At 40.6% G+C, this 27,714-nt stretch overlaps 1 pseudogene and 2 gene segments (V, D, J or C); all 3 read right to left on the reverse strand.

The window, feature by feature from the left end:
* Positions 1-351: 351 nt before the first annotated feature.
* Positions 352-946, reverse strand: LOC123386304 (annotated as a pseudogene).
* Positions 947-14,647: 13,701 nt separating this feature from the next.
* Positions 14,648-15,382, reverse strand: LOC123386275. The segment is given in 2 exon segments: positions 14,648-15,159; positions 15,261-15,382. Coding segments are annotated over 2 exon segments (558 nt in total).
* An 11,261-nt stretch (positions 15,383-26,643) lies between these two features.
* LOC123386226 lies at positions 26,644-27,174 on the reverse strand. The segment is given in 2 exon segments: positions 26,644-26,972; positions 27,058-27,174. Coding segments are annotated over 2 exon segments (360 nt in total).
* Positions 27,175-27,714: the final 540 nt, after the last annotated feature.

The following is a 27,714-nucleotide window of genomic DNA, read 5'->3' on the forward strand; positions in this document are numbered from 1 at the left end:
ATGGCATATACTGCATACAACTGGACTGAAATTAACTTCATGGGATCCATCTCAAATCGCAACTAAGGATGAATGTGGTTTAGAATTCGAAACCCTTGGACTCACAGTATCAAAAAAAAAAAAAAAAAGGACTCTGATGCAAGACATATTTGCCCATGTTAGCTGGATATCTCTCATTATAAATTATCATGAAACCAATATAGTAACTTACATGAATCCCATGAAACAATGAGTCAATTAAGGTAACTAGTCTTATTAAGATTTGGGCACATTTTGACACGTGGTTGACACGTGGTTGAACACACTGTATATTGTTTACGGTCTGAGAGCAAAATTCTGTGATGGGATGACTACAACTTACTAGAGATCCTGAGGACTGCACTGGCATTTGCTTGAGGAACAGGGGTCCCTATCTTCCTTATATCCCAGGTTATAAGTAGATCCCATTGCATTGGTGTCTGCCACTCTCTGAGAAACAATGTGTTCAAATGTTGGGAATCGCTGATGCGTCTGATTTCATAGGCAAGGTCATCCAACTTCATGATACCTTCAAGGCCCTGATAGCACATGTCCATGGAGACCATGGAAAGAGGAATCTCCTCCAGGTAGCTGAGGTAGTAACAGTCTGGAGGCATGGAGGGGTAGTCCATCTGCAAGTCTCCCTGATCATTCTGAGTGATCAGCAGCAGATGTCTGGACCTGAAGGGTTTCTTTGGCCACATGTGGAAAACGGGTCTCTTGGCCCCAAAACACAGGCTACAGGACAGCCAACCAGTCATCTGAATGCCCTTGCCATTGTGCAGCTCCTTCTTTGTAATTACCACCTCAAGGAGATGTAGAGCCATGAGGGATGACCTTGAGAACCCCGGACAGGAGCCAGCACTGCCCAGAGTGCAAACTGCAAGAGGGATGCCCTCAGGGTGACCTGGCCCTCTGCCACCCTCATGCCCCTGCTCCGGGACATCTGCCAGTGAGAATGGATAAATGGAGGAACCTCAGCAATGTGAGGTCTAGGCCATCTGACAGAACAGAGGGCTTTACCAGGTGGCCAGCACCCTGCACCTGGGATCCACTTGTGGGGTTAGGTAACAGTCCCAGGGTGTGGCATTGTGTGACCCTGCACAACAGTTCAGCTGGGGTGGATGTGGGAGAAGCAGGTGAGCCAGTTCAAGCGTGCTCACATGGACATAGTAAGGACTCGGACCCAGAGACATGGCTCTATTCAACACATTCCACCTTCAATCTAGCTAGTGAATATGGGATATGAAATTTTAACACCCTGAACTTCTCTACCAATTCTATGTCCTGTGGTACTGCTGGGTCACTTTCTATGGACGCCTGCTTTTCCTCATTATGGAGACCAATGCTTCCTACTTCCTTGGGATGTGGAGGTGGACATTGTCAATTTTACCTTTATAGGCGACTAAAAAAATAGCTTTGTCGTTTTTCATGTCTCATTCTGGTTAGATATTAGTTTTCAAGCCATTTGATCCTTTTGGTTTTTGGTTTGAAGCTTCCTCTGAGTTTACTGAGGAAACTTCCCAGTATTCTATGTCATGATTGGTGAAGTACAAGGTTGTATTTTAGTATTTTTTTTATGCCAGCTGGGGAGAACAGAAAGTACTGCTGATCATGTGTGAGCCCCAGGGGTTTTCCGCTCTAATCCCTTATTGGGGTTCTTTCCTGGCCTCTGGCAGTCTCCTCCCATGCATGTGTGGTTCCCTCCTCAGCTGGAGATGCCAGGGAGTTGAGGTAACTTTGGCAGCTTGCACCGTGGAATCTGCACATGATCAAAAGACGTTATCAACCATGCACCTCTCTTGTTTGATTAAATATACTCTACTCCTTTAAAACCCCCTGCGTCAGGTAGAAACCTCAGAGTTGGCTTTTGGACAGGAGTCTGCATTCTCACCAGTGGCTGGCCTTGTGCATAAAGCTCAAATTCCTTTCCTACCAAAACTAAAACTTTGAAGGTTGACCTTTCCAGCAACAGGTAGCTGAATTTGGGTTTTGGTAACAATAACACAGAGTGGAGTGGCAGTTTTCAGGGGCTGGCAGCGAGGCGCAATGAGGGTTAGATATCAAGGGGTGTGATTTTCTGCTTTGGAAGACGACTAAGTTCTAGAGGTCTTCTCCACAACATTACATATGTAGTTAACAATATTGTACTGTATGGTTAAAATTTAGTGAAGAGGGTGGATCTCAGTTTCAGTGAGATCTTACCACAATACACTAGTTTTGCTTCTCACACAAAGTATGCATGGACACACACTCTGTACTGATAAGTGAAAATAATTTAAAAAGAAATGTACATACTTTGGATCCTAACCCTGGGGATATGCCATTTATAAATATCGTCTTCCATTCCATAGGTTGCCTTTATTTTTGTTTATTGTTTCCTTCACTGTGCAGAAGCTTGCTATTTTGAGGTATTCCCAAGAGTTCATATATGTATGTATTTAATTTTCTTGTAATATTTTTAATTTAAATTATGTGTGTTAACCTACAGTGTAGTATTGATTTCAGGTGTAGAATTTAGTGATTCATCACGTACATATAACACCCAGTTCTCATCTCAACAAGTGCCCTCCTTAGTGCCTATCTCCCTTTTAGCCCAACTTCCCCACTTCCCCTGTTTGTTCTCTGTATTTAAGACTCTTTTTCTGTTTCTTCCCTCTGTTTTTCTCTTATTTTTCCTTCCCCTGTGTTGTGTTTCCTTTATTTCACATATGAATGAAATCATATATTTGACTTTTTCTTACTGACTTATTTCACTTAGGTTAATATGTTGTTGTTCCACCCACATTGTTGTAAATGACAAGATTTTGTTCTTTTGATGGCTGAGTAATATTCCATTGTATATATTTACCACCTCTTCTTTATGCGTTCATCTCCTGATGGATATTTGGGCTCTCCCACAATTTGCTTATTGTTTATAGGGCTGCTATAAACATTGGGGTCCATGTGCTCCTCCGAATCAGCATTTTGGTATACTTTGGATAAATACCTAGTAAAACAATTGCTCGATCACAGGATAGTTCTATTTTTAATTTTTTCAGGAATGTCCACACTATTTTCCAGAATGGCTGCACCAGTTTGCATTCCGACCATGTTAATTTTAGCCATCCTGACAGGTGTGAGGTGTTATCTCATTGTGGTTTTGATTTATGTTCCCTGACGAGGAGTGACAATGAGCCTCATTACACGTGTCTTTTCGCCATCTGGAAGTCTTCTTTGAAAAATGTCTATTCGTGTTTTCCGACCATTTCTTCACCAGATTATTTGTTTTTTTCAGTGTCGAGTTTGAGAAGTTCTTTATAGATTTTGGATACTAAGCCTTTATCTGATATGCCATTTGCAAATATCTTCTCCTATTTTGTCAGTTGCCTTTTAGTTTTGTTGATTGTGTCTTTGCTGTACAGAAGCTGTTTATCTTGAGGTCCCAATAGTTCATTTTTGCTTTTGTTTCCCTTGCATCTGGGACATGTCCAGGAAGAAGTTGTTTGACCGTGCTCAAAGAGTTTGGTGCCTGTGTTTTCCTCTAGGATTTTGATGGTTTCCTGTCTCACATTTAGGACTTTCATCCAATTTTGAATTTATTTTTGTGTATATTGTAAGAAAGTGGTCCAGTTCCATTAGAGTTTCCTGTTGCTGTCCAGTTTTCCCAACACCATTTGTTGAAGGGACTGTCATTTTTGCATTTGATACTGTTTCCTGTTTTCTTGAAGATTAGTTGACCATTTATGGGTTTTCTGCTCTGTTCCATTAATCTGTGTGTCTCTTTTTGTGCCAGGAGCATACTGTCTTGATGACTACAGCATTGTAATATAGCTTGAAATCCAGAATTGTGATGCCTCTATTTCTTTTCGTTTTAGGATCGCTTTGGGTGTTCAAGGTCTTTTGTGGTTCCATGATAATTTTAGAATTATTTGTTTTAACTCTGTGAGGAATGCTTGTATTATTTGACAGGAATATTTGAATTGAAGTATTTGCATTGAATGTCTAGATTGCTTTGGGTAGTATCAAGATTTTAACAATGTTTTTTGTTTTAATCCATGTGCATGGAATATTTTTCCATTTCTTTGTGTCTTCTTCAGTTTCTTCCATAAATGTCCCAAGCTTTTCAGAGTAAAGCTCTTGTAAATCTTTAGTGAGGGTTATTTCTACGTATCTTATGGTTTTTGGTGTAATTGTAAATGGGATAAATTCCTTGATTTCTCTTTCTCCTGCTTCATTATTGTTGTATTGAAATGCACAAATTTCTGTATGTTGATTTTGTATGCTGCAGCTTTAATGGTTTATTTATCAGTTCTAGTGTTTTTTTTTTCCTTTGGTGGAGTTTTTCAGGTTTTCTGTATGTAGTATAAAATTCAGCTCCAAAACTGAATAATCCTATTAAAAAAATGAGCCCAAGGCGTGAATAGACTTTCCAAAATGCAACATACAGATGGCCAATGAAAAGATGCTCAACATCACTCATCATCAGGGAAATATAAATCAAAACTACAACGAAATATCAACTCACTCCTGTCAGAATGACTAAACTCAACTACACAAGGAACAACAGGTGTTTGTGAGGATACAGAGAAAGAGGAACACTTTTGCACTGCTTGTGGGAATGGAAACTGGTGCAGCTTGTCTGGAAAACAGCATGGGCATTCCTCAAAATGCTAAAAATATAACTACCTTATGACTGATCAATTGAACTGCTAGGTATATACCCAAAGGATACAAAAATACTAATTTAAAGGGGATTGCAACTGTATGTTTATAGCAGCCCTATCAAAAAGAGCCCAGCTATGGAAACAGTCCAAGTAAGCATTGACTCATAAATGGATAAAGTATATGTGGTATATCTACACACACACACACACACACACACACACACACACACACACTCATACTCATACACTGGAATGTTTCTCAGCCCTGAAAGGAATGACATTTGTTATTTGTAATGATATGGATGGAGTTAGAGAGTATTATGCTAACTGAAACAAGTTGGAGAAAGACAAATATATGATTTCATTCATATGTAGAATTTAAGAAACTTCAAAGGGGAAAGGGGAAAAAGAAGAGAGAAGAGCTACACCAAGAAATAAACTTTTTTCAATGTTTTTAAATTTATGTTGAGATAGAATGGGGGAGGAGCAGAGGAAGTGGGAAGGAGAATGCCAAGCAGTCTCTTTGCTGTCAGTGCAGAAACCAAAATGGGGCTTGATCTCAGGATCCATGAAATCAAGACATGAACCCAAATCAAGAGTCTTAGGCTTAACCCATGGAACATATAAACCCAACAAAACAGATTCTTACCTATACAAAACAAACTTGTGGTTACCAGAGGGAAGGTGGGAGGAGGTTTGGGGAAGTACGGTGATGGGGTTGCAGGGCCGCACTCAAAATGAGCACTGGGTGTTGTATGGAAATGTTGAATCACTATATTTTACACCTGAAAGTAATACTACATTGAATGTTTACTATGTGGAATACGAATAAAATCTCAAATGATGTATTTACAGTGTCTGCAAATGGCCTTGTTGGCATATAGCCCATGAAGAAACATTTATTGCAGAAAATATACTGACAGACGGAAAAGCTAGAATTTTGAGCTAAGGTGTGTGCCTTTCCTTCCCCACCCCAGCTCAGCAAATGGAAACTCCAGTGCAAGGAGCTGGGACTATAGGCATGTGCCACTGGGCCTGGCTGCAACCTCCCCTCCAGACTGTTGCAACCAATACCAGGGTTCCTGGTGACCAGCTCCTGTTCAGAGGACTCTTTCCCAGAGGGACAGGATGTCAGTGACCCTAAGCTATTTGCTGTTGAGGCCAAGCCCCAGCAGGTGCCACTGAGATGTGGGACTCACTCATTGTTTGCAGTCCCACTCCTAGGATGGAAACTCTGCCCTGGGCACAGTCCACTAGGGATGCTGGGAGACTGGTCTCCCCAGACCTGACTTGTATGGCAGGGGTCTCATGCCACCAGGACAAGCAAGCCTCAAAGAAGTGCAGCTGCCACTCACCCCTAAACTGAGCCCTTATTTGTCCCCACCTGCAGCTGCAGAGTTTTGCCCAGGGCAGGGGGGAGCTGGAGCAATCCACTAAACCAAGGTGCATATCTGTTCTGGTACAACTGACTTCATTTACAGATGGGGGTGAGGAAGTTCTGGGCCTCATGTTGTGGGAGAGTCAGGTGCAGGAGACAGATGGTTTCAGTGGAGGATTCCTAATCTACTCCTCCTCACCTGCAGGAGACAGGTAGAGCCAGGGACAGTGGAGCGAACAGCTCCTGTCAGGACACATGTGAGATTATGGCCTGAACAACTCTCCATTCAGAGGAGACTGAGGTTGAAGGGTTTAGTCTGTGGAGAGTTGAAACATGAGAGCATTGTTGAGCGCAGGACAGCATTCAACATGAGGCAGAGGAACTTATCATGTGAGTGTTGGGCAGAAAGAGATAAAGAAACCCAGCCAAACACTGTCACCCTGGGCTGGCTGTGTGACTGTCCCAGGCCACACCACCTCTGTAGTCTTTGAGACGACTTCCCTTTCCTCATATCATGTCTTTGAGGTTCTCCTAGTTTCAATTCTGGATCAATAGCGTCACATTTCTGTGGCAAAGCATCCCATTGATGGAAGTTTCATACCTGGTTTATTCCTTTTTATTTAGAAAGACTTTTGCCTCATTCCTATCTTCTAACACTAAGATGCTATAAATATTCACACACCATTTATTTTCTGAGCATGGGATTTCACTCTGGAGCAGTCGCTCAGGAGTGGTATTTCCAGGTTACATGTTAAGTCATCCATGTATAATTTCATAAGCAACAGCCAATGGTTTTCCAGAGCTGGTGTTCGTTTTTCTTTCCTACCTGAAGTGTTTGAGGCCCCACGAGTCCTGGATGCTCACCTGGATGGTGTTGCCAGTGTTCCCTCCATACCTGAGCCCTCAGGATGAGTGCATAGGGCATCTATTGCATTCTTGATTTGAATTTCCTTGACAGGTATGGTGTGAAGAGTCTTTTCCTGTCTTTACCTAATGTGTCTACAACCTCTAGGATGGGATGTTTACTACACAAGGCTGTGCTTGTTTTATAGAGGGTTGTTTCCTTTCTTCCTATTGACTGTTGAGGGTTCTTAGCATATTCAGGATGCAAGTCCCTTGGTGGTTATGCAATTTGTGAATATTGTCTCTTCCTCTGTAACTTGTCTTACTGCTATTGATTGTCACGTGTTCAGAAAAAGTTATTTGATTTTCACAAAGCCCATTTATACTATTTCTTTTTATGGGCCTTTGGTTCTTAGGTATAATTTTGGTTTTCATAATGATTGATTGCTTGTGACTGAGAATTTTTTTTAAATTTTTATTCTTAGAGAGAGAAAGAGAGTGCAAGTGGGCGAGAGGCAGAGAGAGGGAGACACAATCTGAAGCAGGCTCTAGGCTCCAAGCTGTAAGCATAGAAACTGACCCCGGGCCAAAACCCATGAACCGTGATATCGTGAACTGAGCTGAAGTCAGATGCTTAACTGACTGAGCCACGCAGGCACCCGACTAATTTCTTGATTTACAATATAACTAAAATCTTTTTTTTTTCTGGTTTCTCTCAATGCTGACTTGTTCACTAACTGGTCTCTGGTCTCTGTTTTTTGTTTTTAAGTTTATAGTGTGTAGTAACTCATTTTCATGGCATGGTTTTTTCATAATATATGGAAATTCTGTTCTCATGCTGAAACTGAATTCAAGTTTCACAAGAGATGCTGTGTGTGTCTTTTTGGCCAGATTGTTCATCAGATTTGATCGATGTGCTCCGGGGTCTAAAAAAACGTTAACCTTTCCAGGTTTGGGGATTTCTCTATGTGTCAGGACCCATTGAGCTCTGTGTTCACAACGAAGTTCGTGACTCAAGAGTTTTCCTTCACAATTCTATGTGAAACGCTGACAATTCATTCTATGCATTGTCATTGTCAGACACTTCATGAATAGAACACACTCAAACTGTTTTATCATTTCCTGAAATTATTTTTTGTTTTGCATGTTTGGGAGTATAATATTTATTCTTCCTTCCAAGGGGAGCTCATACAGCATTTTTGGAATTATTCCAGGCTTCTCATCTCCTAATGCTTTTGTAACGTGCTGTACAGTGTTTCACTAAGTGCATATTTAGGTTTATTTGTACTCTGCCAGTTTGGGTGATAGGAGCCCATGAGTCAGGCTGCACCATATGGGTTTTTATTTGTCCCCATGTAAGTGATCTGTCATATTGAATATTTATAGCACACATAGCCCCTCACTTTCATGCACCAGAGACAGGGAACATGCTTCTTTTCAAAGAGAAGGGAAAGGAATATAAGGGAGCGGAGCCAGCAAAGTGGTGGGAGGAAACCAGGAGCCTGGCAGGAATGGTCATCTCTCCACACTTTCCAGTTCTGTAGATGAGGGTCCCTGCTGTGGTTCAACCTGGGTTCTTGTGCAGGTGTCTGGACAAGCTGCCCATGGGGTGTCGGCACAGTGGAGTTGGGAAGGGCAGCCGTGGTTTGAATTCCAGCCCACCTGGAACCACTGTAAAAGTCATGAGTATGTTAATTAATGTCCACTAGCAGTTAGGGATAAAATGAGTAAATGCAAGAAGTTAGACTCACTACCTTAGATTCCATGTTCACGACAATTTGTGACAATGTTTCTCCCTTCCTTTTTTTCTACTTTTCTAACTTTTTAAGTTTGTGTTTAAATTTTTATTAGATTACATACTGTGTGATATTAATTTCAGTAGTAGAATTCACTGTTTCATCACCTACATTCACATCCAGTACGCATCAGAACACATGGCCTACTTAATCCCCATCATCCATTAACACATCCCCTACACCCCTGTCCTCCAGCAACCCTCAATTCGTTCTCTAACCTTAGAGTCTTTTATATTTTTTCTTGCTCTTTTTTCCCTTTCCCCTATGTTCATCTGCTGTGTTTCTTAAATTCCCCATATAAAGAAATAATATCATGCTTGTCTTTCTTTGACTGCCTTATGTCACTTAGCATGATATCCTCTAACTGCATCAACATCTTTGCACATGGCAAGATTTCATTCTTTTTTATGACTGAATAATATTCTAATCTATACATATAACACATTCATCACTCATTGGACTTTTGGTCTCTCTCCTCACTTTGGCTCTCATTGTTAATGCTGCTATAAACATTGGGGTGCATGGACCTCCTCAAGTCAGAATTTTTGTATCCTTTGGGTGAATACCTGGTAGAGCAATTACTGGAGTACAAGGTAGTTTCAGTTTTAAGTATTTAAACTGTTTTCTGGAATGGCCACACCTCTTTGCATTCCCAACAAGAGTATAAAAGGGTTCCCTTTTCTCCTCATCCTCATCAATATCTGTTGTTTCCTGAGTTGTTAATTTTAGCCATTCTGAGAGTTGTGAGGTCCTATCTCATTACAGTTTTGATTTGTATTTCCCTGATGTTGAGTGATGATGAGTATTTTTCATTAGCCATCTGGATGCTTTGTTTGGAAAAGCGTCTAGTCATGTCTGCTGCCCATTTCTTCACTGGATTTTTTGTATTTTGGGTGTTGAGTTTGACATGTTCTCTATAGATTTTGGATAGTAAGGCTTTATGAGATATATCATTTGCAAATACCTTTTTCAATTCTGTAGGTTGCCTTTTAGTGTAGTTGATTGTTTCTTTAGTTGTGCAGAAGCTTTTTATTTTGATGAGGCCCCAGTTGTTAATGTTTGCTATTGTTTCCTTTGCCTTCTGAGACACGTCCAGTAAGAAGTTGTGATGTCCAATGTCAAAGAAGTTGCTGCCTGAGTTCTCCTCTAGGAATTTGATGGTCTCCTGTCTCACATTTAGGTCTTTCCCCCATTTTGAATTTATTTTTGTGTATGGTGTAAGAAAGTGGCTCGGTTTCATTCTTCCACATGTTCTGGTCCAGTTTTCCCAACACCCTTCATTGAGAAGACTGTCTTTTTTTTTTTTTTTCCATTACATAGTCTTTCCTACTTCATCCAAGATGAGGTGACCATACATGTGTGAGTCCATATCTGGGCTTACTAGTCTGTTCAATTGATCTGTGTGTCTCTTTTGTGCTTGTAGCATACTGTCTTGATGACTACTGTTTGTAATATAGCATGAAGTCGGCAATCATAAAGTCTCCTGTTTCTTTGTGTAGCATAGACATGTCAACAATACTTGCACCTTCAATCCTGAACGTTGACTGTGTTTCCATTTCTTTGTGTCATCCTCAGTTCTTTCATCGCGTTTGTATTTTTCAGAGTGTAGATCTTTTAACCCTTTAGTTATCCTATTATTTTTGGTGCAATTGTAAAGGGGATGGAATTTTTTTGGATTTGTCTTTCTGTTTCTACATTATTACTATATACAAATGCAATAGATTTTTGCATGTTGATTTTGTATCTTGTTACTTTGCTGAATTTGTGTATCAGTGCTTGCAATATTTTGGTGGATTCTTGGGTTTTCTATATAGAGTGTCATGTCATTGTGAAGAGTGAACGTTTGACTTCTTTCTTGCCAATTTGAATGCCTTTATTGCTTTTTGTTGTCTGTTTGTGAGGATAAGACTTCCAGTGCTATGTTAAGTAGAATGATGGGAGTGGGCATCCCTCTTGTGTTTCTGACAGTAGAGGAAAAGGTTTTTTCCCTACTGTGGATAGTACCTGTGGGGTTTTCATATATGGTCTTTATGATGTTAAGGTATGTTTCCTCTATGCCTTGTTGAGGGTTTTTATTAAGAAAGATTGCTGTACTTTGTCAAATGCTTTTTTTTTTACATCTATTGAGAGGATCATATAGTTTTTATCCTTTATCTCATCGATGTGTTGTATGACATTGAGTCATTTGTGAATATTGAACCACCCTCACAACCAAGGAATGAATCCCACCTGATCGTGGTAAATGATAGTTTCAACGTATTTTTGGATTCAAGTTGCAATTATTTTCTTGATAATTGTTGCATCCATGCTCATTAGGGCTAGTGGCTTTTAAGTCTCCTTTTTAGTGGGGTTTTGTTTGATTTGGAACCATGGTCATACTGTTCTTATAGAATGAGTTTGGAAGTTTTCTTTCCATTTCTATTATTTGGAACAGTTTGGGAAGACTAGAATATTCTATGCTACTTAAATAGATTATTTACACTTTTCTTTAAATATCAGGTAGAATTCACCTGTGAAGCCATCAGGCCCTGGTCTTTTGTGTTTCAGTAGAGTTTTGATTATGGATCAATTGCTTTGTTCATTATCAGTCAGTTCAGGTTTTCTATTTCTTCCTATTTCAGTTACTGTAGTTTCCATTACTGTAGGAATTTATCCAGTTCTTCCAGGTTGACCAGTTTGTTGGAATATAAATTTCCAAAATATTTTCTTCTGATTGTATTTCTGTGCTATTAGTTGTGATCTCTCGTCTTAAATTTGTGGTTATATTGACTTAGTCCTTTCTCTTTTGTTTTTCATAATTCTGGCCTTGGGTTTATCATTTTTATTTGTGATTCCAAAAACCAACTTATATTTTCAATGATCTGTCTAATGTTTTGTTTGTTTCTTTATCATTTGTGTGCTCTAATGTTTTTTATTTACCTTCTGCTGGCTTTAGGGTTCATTTGCTGTTCATTTTCTAGCTTCTTTAGTTGTGAAGTGGTTGTGTGTTTGAGATTTTTCTTCTTTCTTGAGTTTGGCCTGTATTGCTATATATTTCCCTCTTCCAACCACTTTTGCTGCATCCAGATGGGGCACTGGCATGTTTTCATTTTAATTTGCATCTATGTATTTTTTATTGCTTCTTTAACTTCCTGAAAATCTCATTCATTCTTTACCACAATGTTCTATAACCTTATGTATTAGTGGTGTTGCCAAAGTTTTTCTTGTGATTGACTTCACGTTTCATAGTGTTCGGTATGAAAATGTGCATGTATGATCTCAGTCTTTTTGAACTTGTAGTGAGCTGATTTATACATACTATGTGATCTGTTGTGGAGAATGTTGCATGTGCAGTCAAAAAGAATGAGTATTCTGTTGCTTTAGGGTGGAATGTTCTGAATATATCTGTTAAGTCCATTTGGTCTGGTGTGCCTTTCTAAGCCATTGTTTCCTTATTAATTTTGGCTTAGGTGGTGTGTCCATTGCTGCAAGTGGAGTGTTGAAGTTCTCTATTATTATTCTTGTATTATTATCAATAAGTTTTTTGATGTTTCTTATTAATTGATTTATGTATATATCAGTGCTTCCACTTTTGGTGTATAAATATTTAAAGCTTTATATCTTCTTGTTGGATAGACCCCTTCATGATGATGTACTGACTTCCTCATCTCTTGTAACAGACTTTGGTTTAAAATCTAGTTAGTGTGATATGAGTCTGGTACTACACCTTTCTTTTGATGTCCATTAGCCTGATAAATTGTTCTCCCTCCCCTCACTTTCCATCTAAAGTTGCTTTAGGTTGAAAATGAGTCTATTGTAGGTAGTGTACAGAAGGTCTTGTATTTTTTTAATCCATTCTTATATCCTATGTCTTTTGATTGGACCATTTTTCCCTTTTACATTCACAGTGATTATTGATAGATATAAACTTTTGCCATTGTGTTATCTCTAAAGTCCCTGTTTCTGGAGATTTTCTCTGCTTATTTCTAGTCTTTGTTTCTTTTAGTCTTCCTTTTCCACTCAAAGTGTCCCCTTTAATAATTCTTGCAGGGCGCTTGTTTAGAGGCCATGAACTCCTTTCGTTTTTGCTTTTCTGGGAAATTCTATCTATTCTTGTATCCGAATGACCCTTTCTGGAAAAAGTATTCTTGGCTGCATAATTTTCAACTGAGCATGTTGTGGATATCATGTTACTCCCTTCTTGCCTGAAGGTTTCTGTGGATACATCTGCCATAATCTTTCCTTTTATCTTCCCTGTTTAGTTAGTGACCTCTTTTGTCTTGGTGCTTATAGGGTTTTCCTTTTTCTGTGTATTTTGCCAATTTCTCTCTGATATGTCTCAGTGTTGGCCTGTTTTTTAAAAATAATGGCATTCTCTGTACCTCCTAGATGTGTATGTCTGTTTCCTTCCCCATTTTGGGAATTTCCCATGGTAATTCACTCAGATAACTCTTCTTCCCTTGTTTTCTCCCTCTCCTTCTTCTGGGACTCCTTTGAAAAGAATTTTATTACACATTATGGAATTGCTGAGATCCCTAAGTATATGTTTGTGATGCAATATTTTAAATTTCCTCTTCCTTTCTGCTTCATTTCCCCCATAATTTTATCTTCTATGTCACTTGCTCATTCATCTGCTTTAAGACTTAAGGTCATTATATACAATCAGTTTCACATCTTGGTTATAGCTATTAAAATTTCAGCATGACTGGGTTTTAGGTCATTTCTATCTGCAGTAAGGGTTTCCTTCATGTCTCCTATGCTTTCCTCGAGCACAGAAAGTATCCTTATGATAGTTTTTAAAAATTCTATTTCCTTGTGAGAGTTTTTAGAAATTCTGTTTGAGGCATATCAGTTATATGTGCTTTAATAATATCCCTGGCAATGACCTTTTATCGTTTTTTCTTTTGGGATGAATTCCTCCATCATGGTGTATGTCTATGGCTCTGCTTTCTTAAGTGTTTTAGAAAATCCTGTTTTGTTTTCTGCTTCTAGAGTAGTGTCTTTATTGAGAAGTGTTCAATTGCTGTTGAGGGCTTGACACTTTAGGAAGCATTTGTTGCATATTCTGTGTGCACTGTGCTGTCGTGTATTGGCTGCTCTGTCCCTCAGCTAAGTCCTCTGCAGAGTTTCTCCTTGTCTACAGTGATGAGTGTTTAGACATTGTCCACAGTGTTGTGAGTTTTAACAAGGTGAGTTTGTTCTGCCTGTAAAAGAGGCTAATTCCTATTTCCCCTAGAGGTGAAGCTATGCCTCACTATATGGTCAGTAGACATGGTGCCTTTGGGGGTATATGTCGTCTTTTGAGGGAGGGGTGCAGTGCTGATCTGGTTTCCAGGCCCTCTTTCTCTAGTAAGGAAGCACCTGAGGAAGGCAAGGGGGGGGTATAGCTTGGTGTCAGTGGCTCAGCTTCTACTGGGAGGTTCTGTGCTGCTCACTGAATTCTGTCCATGCTGATTGGTGGGAGGAAATATTGGCATCAGCTCCCTGTCTCGTCCCTTGAGTTGGAGTTCCCAGCCTCCCCTGTTCAGGAAGCCCTCCCACAGAGAGAACAATCTGTACCTGTTGGTCCCAGGCTTCCATCAGAACCCTGCCTTCACCCTGTCTGTGTCCAAACCATTGGCCCACTGGTGGCACAGGGCTCTTATGTTTTATCTCAGGAGCTCTAGCTAGGTTTGAAAACTCCAAAGTATATGAACTCAATATGACTGGGACCCCACTGATCCTGTGTGAGAGTGTCTCACTGTGCTGTGGCTGGAGCTGCTTATCCCAGGAGGGCAGTTGCATGAACACTGGGGGCTTGGAGTTCATGGTGAGGAAGAACATGAAGGCAGCATTCAGTTAGCTGCTCTCAGCAGAGGCTCCTATGCTAATGACCATGGCAGTGCAATGGTGACTGTCAGCTCTCCTGCCCCATGAGAGGAAATGCACCCTTTACAAAAGGCACCCCGAGAAGGGAACTGTCTCTCCCCATGTCTCCCAGGGGATTCTCAGACCACAATTCTCCCTATGGGACTCTGCCCTCCTTCTCCACCGAAGCCCCAGACCCTGACAGGAAACCTGCCTGTAACCTCCATCTGCACCTGCTCCTGGAACACAAACCAGAATTGTGCATAGTGTGCGCCCCCTGGAGGTGGGGATCCCCTCCTGCAGGGAAGTTTGTGTGTGGGCGCCCAGTGAAGTCCTCTCACCGTGTCTCTTGCACAGTAATATGTGGCCGTGTCCTCGGTCCTCAGGTTGTTCATCTGCAGATACAGCGTGTTCTTGGAGTTGTCTCTGGAGATGGTTAATCGGCCCTTCACGGAGTCTGCATAGTTTGTGCTACTTCCATCAGTATAAATATTTGCGACCCACTGCAGCCCCTTCCCTGGAGCCTGGCGAACCCAGTGCATCCAATAGATACTGAAGGTGAATCCAGAGGCCACACATGTGAGTCTCAGGGACCCCCCAGGCTTCACCAGGTCTCCCCCAGACTCCACCAGCTGCACGTCACACTGGACACCTGTAGACACAAGACATCTTGGTCAGGAATCTGTCACACATCCACTCTTTCTCAGTCATGTCCACTCACATACTCAGTGTCTCTCGTTCACCATGAATTACCTTTTAAAAGAGCAACCAGGAGAACCCAGCCCAGCACAAACTCCATGGTGAGGTGTCTATGTTCTGTGCTGATCACAGAATGGGAACACCTGGGACTCCTGGGGCTGGGGCTCCTACCCAGCTGCAGGGTTGGAGCTGGACTGGTTTAATCAGGACAGGGAGGGCCCTATTTGCATATCCTCTGACAATATGTCAGGCTACAGACTTAGATTTGTTTCAAATTTAAAACCAGTGTTTGAGAGGCACTTCTAGATCACTTCTTGCAGAAGGGACTGTGACAGTGTAAATAATTCTAATCTGTGAACACAGTTATGTTTTCATCTGTGTTTGCCATTTTACATGTCTTTCTCCCAGCAGGTCATGTTTGGTATGCTATTTTACTTTTTAGTGAAATTTAATCCTAAATACTTTATTTTGTGCCATATAATTTTAATATGTGTTTATTTTCGTGTGACAGAGAGAAGGAGAGAGAGATCAGAGAGAGAGAAGGGGACAGAGAATCCCAAGCAGGCTCTGCACAATCATTGCAGACCCTGCCTTAGAATTAAACTCAGGAATCATGAGATCATGACCTGAGCCAAAATCAACAGTAGGCACTTAACGGATTGAGCCACACAGGTGCTCCATTTTGTGCCATTTTCAATTGTGTGTTTTTGTTAGTTTTTTCATATACTATGTTTTTGGTGTATGGAAATACAACATATTTTTGTATGTTGATTTGTACCCTGAACTTTTCGTGAGTTTATTAGTTCTAATACTTTTTTTGTGGAGTTTCTAAGGTTTCACTATTTGCAAGTTCGTGTGATTCTCAAACAAATAATTTTCTTCTTACTGATTTACATGTCTTTATTTCATTTTCTTACCTAATTTTTATGGGTACATCTGCAACTTGTAGGAGCAGAAAGCTTTTTCCTTCTTTGCTTCTGTGTTCTTTGTCTGGTCTAAGGATTCAATTGACATAAGACAGATCTACAGAAGAGAATAAATTTCATTTTGCATGTGGACAAGCTTCCTAATAATATGACACCCAGAGAATGAAGAAAGCACTTGTGCGTTTTAGAATAAAAACAATGGATTTGCGAAGAGTTAACAAGACAGAGATTTGGGTTTGGGCAAGTCAATTAGTGAGGAACTAACCAGGCTTGTTTGCACAGCCTTCTTGGTGCTACGTTCCCATTTCTGGTGCTAAGGATGGTTCTTCCATTCTGGTAGAGGGGAAGAAGTTTCCCAGGAGAGATTTATTTCCTGCTCTCAGGGGGACAAAGGAGGGTCACAGTTTCCTTAGACTAGCTGTTACTCAAATGACTTTCCTCTAAATAAGCAATGTGACAAGATGACATACATTGGGTGCCATATTTTACTGGTCTTCGTGTTACCATGTGGAATACCTATGTAGGGAATGAGCATCCTTGCCCAGCTCCTAACATGACAGGAAAAGCTTCAGTTTTTCACTGTTAAATATGCTGTAAGGTGTGGGCTTTTCGTCTATGGCCACGATTTTGTGGAGGTTATTTCTTTCTTTCCCTCAGTTGCTGAGATTTTTTACTAATGACAATTTGTTGAATTTTGTCTAGTTTTATATGTATCAATAGATGATGATATAGGTGATCAATAGATGTGACTGCATTGTCACATATGACCCTTTCATTGTACTCTTGCATTCACTATGCTAGGAGTTTTGCATGTATGTCCATCTGAGATATTGGCCTTTAGTTCCTCTTCTTATGGTGTCTTTCGATTTTGCAGCATAGTAAGGTTCGTCTTGTAGATGAATTGGGGCATATTCCTTTCTTTTCAGTTTTTGGTAAGAGTCTGAGAGGTATTGTCATTAAGTCTCTTTAATATTTTGATATAATTCATAGATAAAGCCCTGTATTACTAAGCTGACTTTTTTCTTTTGGGGCGGTGTATGATTAGATTATAGATTGAATTTTATTTGTTTTCATTCTGTTAATTTTCTATTTCTTCATGTACAGTCTTGTGGATTGTTTGTCTCTGGAAATTGCCTAGTTGCCCTTTGTTATCTAATAATGGGTCTATAATTATCTAGGCATTTTCTGTTATTGTTTTTCACTTCTTTGGTATCAGTTATGTCCCCTCCTTAATTCTGATTGTATCTGTTTGAGTTTTACCTATTTTCCTAGTAGAGATGCTTTTTCAATTGCATTTAGCTTTCCAGATATCCATTTCAATTTGTTAATTTTTTGTATTATTACACTTTTTATTCCTTTTATCCGTTCTAATAATTTCTAATATTAGTTGAGTTAATAAAAATGCCAATGAATGTATCTGGGAAATTCTTATTTATATGGTACCACAAAGCACACAGAAGTGAAAAAACAATCCTGAGAAAGAAGAACAAACCTGGAGACAGCACACATCCTCCTTTCTAAGTATATTGCAGAGGTACATTGTCTATAACAGTGTGCTGCTGGCACAGAGTCAGACACACAGACCAGTGGAGCAGATTAGAGAGACCAGAGTGAAATGTGTCTGCATGCAGTCAGCAAATCCTCCATGAGATTTCATAGAATTAAAATTAGGGAAAAAATGGCCTCTTTCACAAATGGTTTTGAATTCCAGTGAGTAAAATAAGGACATTTGGTCCTTATCTTATACCATACAGATATGTAGGCCCCCTTTCAGCCCCTTCCCTGGAGTCTGGCAGACCCACCTCATCAATTAGCTACTGAAGGTGAATCCAGAGACTGCACAGGAGTGTCTCAGGGACCCCCTCCCCTGCCAGGCTTCTCAGGTCTCCCCCAGACTCCATCAGCTGTACGTCACACAAGACATCTACAGATAGAAGTCAGGAAAATGTCACACATCCACTGTTTCTTTCACTCATATCCACTAACATAGTCAGTGTTTCTTGTTCATCATGAATTACTGTTTAAAATAGAACCAAGGAAAACCAAAGTGAGCCCAAAATCCATGGTGAGATGTCTGTGTTCTGTTCTGATCACTGAATGTGAACACTTAGGGGCTGGGGCTCTTCTCCCAGCTACAGTTTCAGGGATGGAGGGTTTAATCAGCATACAGATGTCCTTTGACAATATAGTAAAATTTCCAATAGAATCCTCAAGAAGCCAGTGACCCTTGGCAGGTGTCAGGGATGGGTCAGTGTTTGGTGTCACAATATCTTTCAGAACATTGTGATTTATTAATTTGTGATTTTGCTGCAGTGATTATAAGTACCCATGATAGTCCTTATTTTCACATATGCACCCAAACACTTGACGTAAGAATCAGTATACCACCATTGTACAGGTTGACAGGTACACTGCAGCAGAGACAGAGTGTGTGAGTGTCCAAGATCACGTATGAGGTGAGAGTAGTCCCAGTATCTGAACCTGTGCTCCCCATCAGGGGGCCCACCTGCCTCCTGAACCGATGCAGGACAAGGCTGGACATCCCAGTGAGGTTTGCAGGTTCCTGAACTTCTAGAAGTCCCAGGAGAGTGATGGATGGAAGCCAGGTCTATTGTGTCACAAATTGGAGAGAGTGAGAAGCCTCGACAGAGACTCACAGAGCTGATGGAGATGCCAGGGGTTTTCTACAAACACAAGGGGTCATTTACCCATGAACTCTATGTGGACATCAATGGAAACCCTCCATATGGAGCCCCTGGGTGGCTCAGTTGGTTAAGTGTCCGATTTTGACTCAGGTCATGGTCTCACAGTTTATGAGTCTGAGCCTTGTGTCGTGCTCTGTGCTGACAGCTGAGAGCCTGGAGACTGCTTCATATTCTGATACTGTGTCTCCTCTCTCTCTCTTCCCCTTGCCTACTCGTAGTCTGTCTCTCTCTCTCTTAAAAATAAATAAACATTAAAAAAAGAAAGCCTCAGTAATGTTAAAATGGTTGAATTTTATTAAAATATGTTGAAGGCAAAACACCTGAGATCAGGAAGGATGATGTTAATTAAAAATATTTCTTCATCTATGAAATGGAGATCATTATTCTTCTAAACTCTTGTTAATATGAGAATGATCAAAGATGTATTTATCCCAGTGTCTGACCCTGGGAAAATTTGTGTATTCCCATTATCATGGTTTATTTAAACAGGGAGGACCCTTGTGTGATTCCACAGCTTTTACAAACTCTTTGCTGTGTTCATGTCAGAATAAGTGTGCAGAGCCTGGATCTGAAAGCCATTGAGAGGGGACCAGTCGTCAACCAATCTCTTGTCCTGGATCATGAGCTCCCTGGTCTCTGAGTTCCCCCTGGTGGTTGTGATTGCCCCCGGTGGTCCCCGTGCTCCTGTTGTTTCACAGACCCCTGCAGAGATACAGTGACTCCTTTATTCCCCTCCCCATTTATGCAACATGCAAGGGTGAGACCCTTCCATCATGAGCACTGCAGACCCTTCTGTTCACAGGATGTCTTCTCCTACATATTTTCCATCTTTGAACCCTTCACTCTGCTTCTTGCCTATAAATATACAGTTATATTTCCTTTAATCATTGGTGAGCAACAATCTTGAATAATTATCCTTATCAGCTGGCAAGAGTCAGAAGAACTTTTCATTTGATAATCGAGAGAACAAAAGAAGATTTTTGGGCTCAGAAATTCTACTTTCATGAAACTGGGATAAATGTGCTCAGCTTCAGACATGTACCACCTTTAAGAAAAAAAGAAGTGTCAATCCCAGAGACAAGTTGGAGTCTGAGATTCAGAGCATTCTGTCTTTGAACCTAACGGGTGTCCCCAGATTGATAATCAAATTGTTTCTTGTTGGTGATGCACTTCTCAATTACACTGTATTTCTTCTGGCATAGGAATGTCAGTACCTGTTATGTTATGGTTACTATGCAGAAGCATTCAGTAGAACATGAATGGTTTTCTATAAATGCAGGTCGGCTGATGGAGAGAGTTTCACCCCAGGATGGAAGGTACCACAGTCTCACCCTACCCAAGCTACATGGTTAGATTTGGGTTTTAGAGGTAGTGAAATTTAGGTACGTTTTGGGCTTGACTTAACATTTAATGGTTTGACATGTTGGAGGATTTGGGGGTGTGGTAATGTGAGTGTCATGTGGGATGGAGGTGAACTTTCCCTGACATCAGTGTGGACTGTGGTCATCTATGTCATTCTTGAACCTGTGTAGAATAACTTATGTGGCCAAAGGGACTTGTCACATGAGATTAATTTTGATACATTGATATTACTGCCATGTGCATGAGTCTGGGAATGGAGTGCAGGACACAGATGGGCAGTCACCAAATGTCTGTCTCGGAACCGAAGATGAGTGGGTCCTGAAGACAGCACATCTGTGGGAGGGAATACCTTGAGAATTGTGGGATGAAACTCCTCATCACCAGGCACAGACACTTTCTTGCATGAAATCCATGTCTCCCTCTGGGTCTGAGTGTCTAACTGAACCCAGGGGGATATGCATGGAATCCCCAAAATGCTCTGAGGTGAAGAGAAACGGTAAGGAAAGAAACATGAAAAAAGACAGATAACAACAAGGAAAGACACATAAAGGAGTCATTGCCATTGAGAGAGGACCTCTGGGGCTGACATGCGTCCTGTTTTCTGCAGCCTTGATTGGAGGATGTTGGACACTAGCCAGTGGAGGTCGGGGGCAGCCGTACAAACTGGGCTCTGGGATGTAAGAACAGAACCATAGCCACCCTAAGCTTACTGTATTGTGGACAAGTGACATGATTCCGGAGGTCCCTCACCTGAGGGTAAAGAGATGTTCTGGCCACCCTGTGGCCCCTCCACCCTCTGAGGTCACTCCCTCCAGATGTTATACATTCACAGCTTCTATTTTATGTGAAATGTACCCTCTCTCAGTAAGGCGATGGTCCACTGCTGGTTCTGGGAGGATCCATCCTTGTGACCTTGTCTCTGGTGTAAACCTCTTCTCTGTCTTCTAAGAATGAAAGCAAAGTTCCCCTTAACATGCAGCTAAAATCCAATATTGTGCCCTCGCTTGGATCCAATTATTTTTTGGTGTAAATCACTAGTGAAATTGTCATTTGTTTGGAAATTCCCTTCAGAAGCAAGTACTGGAATACATGGGTGGTGTCAGGTGGTGTAGACCAGTGGAACAGCACATGGTAAACATGCATCCTCAAGGCTGAACTTGTTCCCTAGTGAGGAATGGGAAGTACAAGGAATGCCAGCTGACACTAGTCTGTGCTTTCTGAGTACCCAGCAGACCTGGGTGAATGAGCCTGGTCCAGGAGAAAGGACGTCTACACACAGGCAATACATAGATGCCAGCTGTCTAGACAGACTGCCCATGAGATGTGGTCACAGAGGAGCTGGGAAGGGCAGCTGGGGTTTGAATTCCAACGCACCAACATTTGGCACCAATGTGGCACCAACATTGGGAATCATGAGTATGTTTGTTAATTAATGTCCACTACCAGTTAGGGATAAAATGGGTAAATGCAAGTAGTTAGACTCACTGCCCTAGATCCCATTGGTTATGACCATTTGTAACAAAATTTGTCCCCTTCCTTTTTTTCCCCTGTTTTTTAATGTCTGAAGATTTTATTTATTTACATCTTTGTTAGTTAACATGTAGTGTAGTTTTAGTTTTGGGAATAAAATTTAGTGATTCATCACATACATTAACACCCAGTGCGCATCACAACTAGTGACCTACATAATCTCCATCACCTGTTTAGCTATTTGAATCGGAATTTCTGTGTCCTTTGTGTAAATACTTTGTAGAGAAATTGGTGGGACATAAGGTAATTCTATTTTAACTTTTTAAACTCTTCTCCAGTGTGTTCACACCACTTTGCATTCCCACCAAGAGTATAGGAAGGTTCCTCTGTCTCCACATCCTTGCCAAATCTGTTGTTTCCTGAATTGTTCATTTTAGCCATTCTGACAGGTGTGAGGTGGTATCTTATCATGATTTTGAATTGTTTTTCCCCAATGATGAGTGATGTTGAGCATCTTTCATGTGTCTCTTAGCCATCCAGATGTTTTCTTTGGAAAAGTGTCTGCTCATGTCTTTTGACCATTCACTGGATATTTGTTCTTCTGTGTTTGTTAAGTTCTTATAGATTTTGGATACTAACTCTTACCACGTATGTCATTTTCAAATATCTTCACTCCTCTGTCAGTTGCCACTTAGTGTTGTTGATTGTTTCCTTCAGTGTGCAGAAGCTTTTTATCTGGATGAGGTCCCAATAGTTCATTTTTTTGCTTTTGTTTTCCTTGCCTCTAGAGGCATGTATATTAAGAAGTTGCCGAGATCGAGGTCAAAGAGGTTTCTGCCTGTTTTCTCTTATAGATGTTGATGCTTTTTGGTCTTACATTTAGGTTTTTCATCCATTTTGAATATATTTTTGTGTTTGCTGTAGGAAAGTGTTCCAGATTCAGTCTTCCTCATGTTACTATCCAGTTTTCCCAGCACCATTTGCTGAACAGACTGTTCAGCAAATCTGGTTCTCTATTCTGTCCCATTCATGTATGTGTCTATTTTTGCGCCAGTACCATGCTTTCTCAATGATTACAGCTTCATATTACAACTTGAACTCTAGAATTGTGATGCCTCCAGCTTTGGATTTCTCTTTCAACATTACTCTGCCTATTCGGTGTTTTCTGGTTTTATACAAATGTTAAAATTCTTTGTTCTTTTTTGTGAAGAATGTTGGTGTTATTTTGGTAAGGATCACATTGAATGTGTAGATTGCTTTGGGTAGTATTGATATTTTAACAATATTTGGTTCCAAATCCATGACCATGGAATGCTCTTCCTTTGTGTCTTGTGTAATTTGCTTCATATGCTTTCTATAGTTTTTAGCATACAGATCTCTAACATCTTTGGTTAGGTTTATTCCTAGGTATGTTATGATTTTTGGTGCAGTTGTAAATGGGACTGATTCCTTAAAGCCTCTCTTTTCTGCTTCATTTTTGGTGTATGTATATAGTGCCAATAACTTGATGTTGTCTTTGATTCCTACAAATTTTCTGAGTTTTGTCTCCGTCCTAGAAGTCTTTTGGTGGAACCTTTTGGATTTTCCACATAGAGTATCATGTAGTCTGCAAAGAGTGAAAGTTTGACTTATTCCTTTCAAATGTCTATGCGTTTTATTTCTTTTCATTGTTTGATTGCAGAGGCTAAGCCTTCTAGTACTACGTTGAACAAAAGTAGTGACAGTGGATATCCCTGTCATGTTCCTGACCATATGTGGAGAGCACTCAGTGTTTCCCCATTGAGGATGATGTTAACAGTGCGTGTTTTGTATATGGCCTTCATGTTGTTGAAGAATTTTCCATCTATCTTTACTTGCTTGATGGTTTTTATCAAGAAAAGATAGTGTAGTTTATCAAATGCTTCCCTGCATTTATTGAAAGGATCATTTGGGTCTTATCCTATTATTGATATGGTGTATAACTTTGATTGATTGTTAATATTGATCCATCCTTGCACCCCAGGAATAAATCCGACTTCATCCTGGTAAATGATTCTTTTAATGTACTGTTGGATTCAATTTCTAAGTATGTTGTTGATAATTTTTGCATCCGTGTTCACCTGGGCAATTGGTCTGTAATTCTCCTTTTCTAATTCTTCCTGTTGAAAAATGGTAGTTTACATGTTTCTGGGAATTTATTCATTTCTTCAAGATGGTCTAATTGGTTGGTATATAGTTTTTCATAATATTCTCTTATAATTGATTGTATTTCTGGTGTTGGTTGTGATCTGTCCCATGAAATTCATGATTTTGTCTCTTTGTGTCCTTTTTCTTTTCTGTTTGAATAATCTGGTCCAGGAACTTCAATTTTATTCATTCTTTCAGAAAGCAACCTAAAAGTTTTGTTGATCTGTTCTGTTTTTGTTTCTTTCTATGCCATTTATAGGTTCTCTATGATTGTTTACCCTCCTCGTCTGACTTTAGGCTTCCTTTGCTCTTCCTTTTCTAGCTTCTTTAGGTGTAAAGTGGTTGTGTGTTTAAAATTTTATTTTTATTGTGTTAGGCCTGTACTGCTATATACTTCCATCTTAAATCTGCTTTTGCTGCATCCCACAGGATTTGGGCTGTCAACGCTAACATTTTCATTTGCTTCCATGTATTTTTATTTCTTCTTTAGTTTCCTGGTTAACCCCTTTATTCTTCAGTACAATGGTCTTTTACTCCAACTATTACTGGTGTTTCCAAATTTTTCCCTGTGGTTGACTCCAAGTTTCATAGTGTTCTGATCTGAAACTATGCATGCCATAGTCTCAATCTTTTTGTACTTGTAGGGGCTGATTTATGACCCAGTGTGTGATCTATTCTGGAGAATGTTCCATGTGCACTCGACAAGAATGTATCCTGCTGCTTTAGGATGGAATGTTTTGAATATATCTGTTAAGTCCATCTGCATGTATGTCATTGAAAGCCATTTTTTCCTTCTTGATTTTCTTCTCACATGATCTTTTTCATTGTTGTAAGTGGGGTGTGAAAGTCCCCTACTACTAGTGTATTATTATCAATGAGTTTTTTTTATGTCATTAATTGCTTTACATATTTCAGTGCCCCAATTTGTGGTCATAAATATTTACAGTTGTTAGTGCTTCTTGTTGGATAGACCACTTTAGGATATAATGCCCTTCTTCATCTCTTTTTACCGTCTTTGTATTTTAAATCTAGGTTGCCTGATATGAATATGGTACTACAGCTTTCTTTTTATGTCCAGTAGCATGATACATTGTTCTGCAACCCCTCACTTTCAATCAACAGGTATCTCTAGGTCTCAAAGGAGTCTTTTAAGGCAGAATATACATGGATCTTGTTTTTTTAATCCATTCTGATACCCTGTGTCTTTTGACTGGACTTTTTAGTTCATTTACATTCACAGTGATTACTGAAAGATATGATATTAGTGTAATTGTGTTATCACAATGTTTCTGTAAAGTAATTTTTTTCTGGAGATTTTCTCTGTTCCTTTCTAGTGTTTGTTGCTTTTGGTCTTTCTTTCGCACTCAAAGAGTCCCCTTTAGTATTTCTTGCAGGGTTGGGTTAGGGGTCACAGACACCTTTAGATTTTGTTTGTCTGGGAAGCTCTTTATCTTTCCTTCTTCTCAATGACAAACTTTCTGGATAAAGTATTCTTGCCTGCCTATTATTTTCTCATTCTCTTGCTGCTTTTAGGATTTTTCCTTTATCTCTATATTATGTGCAGTAAGCATCATGTCTCTTTCTTAGCATTTTTAAATTTCACCGTTGACCAGTTTTTATGCCTTTAATCTCTCTGGTATGCATATCCTTGATGTCTTCTATGATGTTCTCAAGCCCATCCATTATCCTTACTATTGTTGTTTTAAGTTCTGTTTTAGGCATATTCCTTATATCTGTTTTGATTAGATCCCTGGATATGATCCTTTCTTGTTCTCTCTTTGGGGATGAATTCCGCCATATTCTCATATTGTCTAGGTCTCTGTCTTCTTCTGTGTTTTAGAAAACCTGTTATGTCTCCTGCTTCTGAGAGTAATGGCTACATTTAGAAGAGTTCATATGCTGTATGGAGACTGGCACTTCAGGAAGGGTTTGTGGTGAGTGCTGTGTGCACTGTGTTCTTGCGTTTTGGTGTCTTGGGAAGTGGGCATCACCCAATCCATTAAGGTTATGAATAGAATAAAAATAAAAGTGAAGCAAATTCTCTCATTTTTACTTCTTGTGTGCCTGCTTGAGCTGTAACATTGGCTTCCTCTTGCCCTTGGAGTGAAAGTTAAACCATCAGGTCCCCACATTCTCAGACTTGACACTAGTTTGGAATCAGATGAGAATTACACCACTGACTTTACTGGGTATCCAGCATGTGATAGTATATCATGGGACTTCTCAGTCTATTTAGTCATGTAAGCCAATGTGTTCTGTTCCTCAGGATTATCCTAATACATGTAGATGCTTTTTCTCTTGTAGTTTCAAGTATTTGAAGAAAACTGTAACACATATAAAGTTCTGAGAAGCAAAGTGACATGAATGAGGTGTCATGGTGTTTGACTGGGACAAGAGCAGGGTGAGGATAATGAGGAGCTATTGGATCCTGTGGTCCTAGATGCAAAGTGAACGCACCTGGGACTCCTGTAAATGTTCAGTTGATGTGCATCAGGATACGTGTAAACCATTGATATTTAGTACAAGGGTAAGCAATTGTAAGAGACTCTATCTCTGGTTCATGTAATTATAGTTTTCCTGGTAAAACAAACTTTGTAAACCAGACCCAAGTAGGTAAGCACAGAATCATGTGTCCAGAGAGGCTTCCTGGGGAAAATTGCTGTATGGAGAGGAAGCCCCAGGCCATGGCACAAAACCTTCCAGCAACCCCTGCCTGCACCTGCTTCTGGGAACACAAACAGAATGGTGCATAGTGTGCACCCCCTGGTGGTCCTGATCTTCTTCTATGGGGCGGCTTGTGTCTGGGCTCACACTGACAACCCCTCACTGTGTCCTTGCACAGTAATACATGGCCGTGTCTGCAGACCTCAGACTGCTTAGCTCCATGTAGGCTGTGTTTGTGGATGTGTCTGCCGTCAGAGTGAGTCTGCCCTGGAACTTCTGTGCGTAGCTTGTAGCACCATCTTCAGGGTCAATGCTTCCCATCCACTCAAGCCCTTGTGCAGGAGACTGTCGCACCCAGTGCATATAGTAATCAGTGAAGCCGTATCCAGATGCTTTGCAGAAGATCTTCACTGATGCCCCAGGCGTCCTCACTTCAGCCCCAGACTGCACCAGCAAAACCTGGGAGTGCACACCTGTAGAGAGGGGACAAGAGTGGATGAAATCTATGTTGACTGGTCCCGGTCCTCTCCTGTGTTCAGGGACTTGGGTGACCCTTACCTGTCGCCACTGCCACCAGGTAGAGGATTCTCCAGCTCCAGTCCATTGTGAGGGGATGTGTCTCAGGGTCTCCGGTAGAGGATGGCGTTGTACGGTGATGCTCTCAGGGCACAGACACACCCGTACTTAACCTAGTGCTCTTAGGACTATTTGCATAGTTATGAGACAGAGGATTTCATACACAGGACCAGAACCATCTGGAGATGGTCCCAGAGACCGTGTACATTGCGACTCAGAGAGCACCAGTCTAATCCTTGTTTGAGGACATGGGTCCTTGGCCAGGTTCCTGAACTGTGTGCAGACTGAGCTCCTGCCACTGAGTGATAAGACCTTACAGAAAATTCTCCCCATTGTGGACCAGTGTTGAATGAGGCAGAGACCACCTGAAGCTGTTGTTGGCTCTGATATCTGAACGTCTTATTCCTGGATAAGCTTGTCTCCAAACTGCTGCACACAATGGGGTAATAAATGCATCCTGGCTTCCATCTCTTAGATGAAGATATCTAAAAGCCCTGGACTAGCAGCGTCTTCAAGTGTCTTCTCACTGCCTGAGTTCATTAAATGCTCTGATGGAACAGGATATTTAAACACCCTTTAGCATCCCTCATCTACTGATATTTTAGATTGCTGTCTGGAAAAGGAAACACTGGCTTCTGA

This window comes from Felis catus, chromosome B3 (genome assembly GCF_018350175.1).
Source record: "Felis catus isolate Fca126 chromosome B3, F.catus_Fca126_mat1.0, whole genome shotgun sequence".
Taxonomy (NCBI): domain Eukaryota; kingdom Metazoa; phylum Chordata; class Mammalia; order Carnivora; family Felidae; genus Felis; species Felis catus.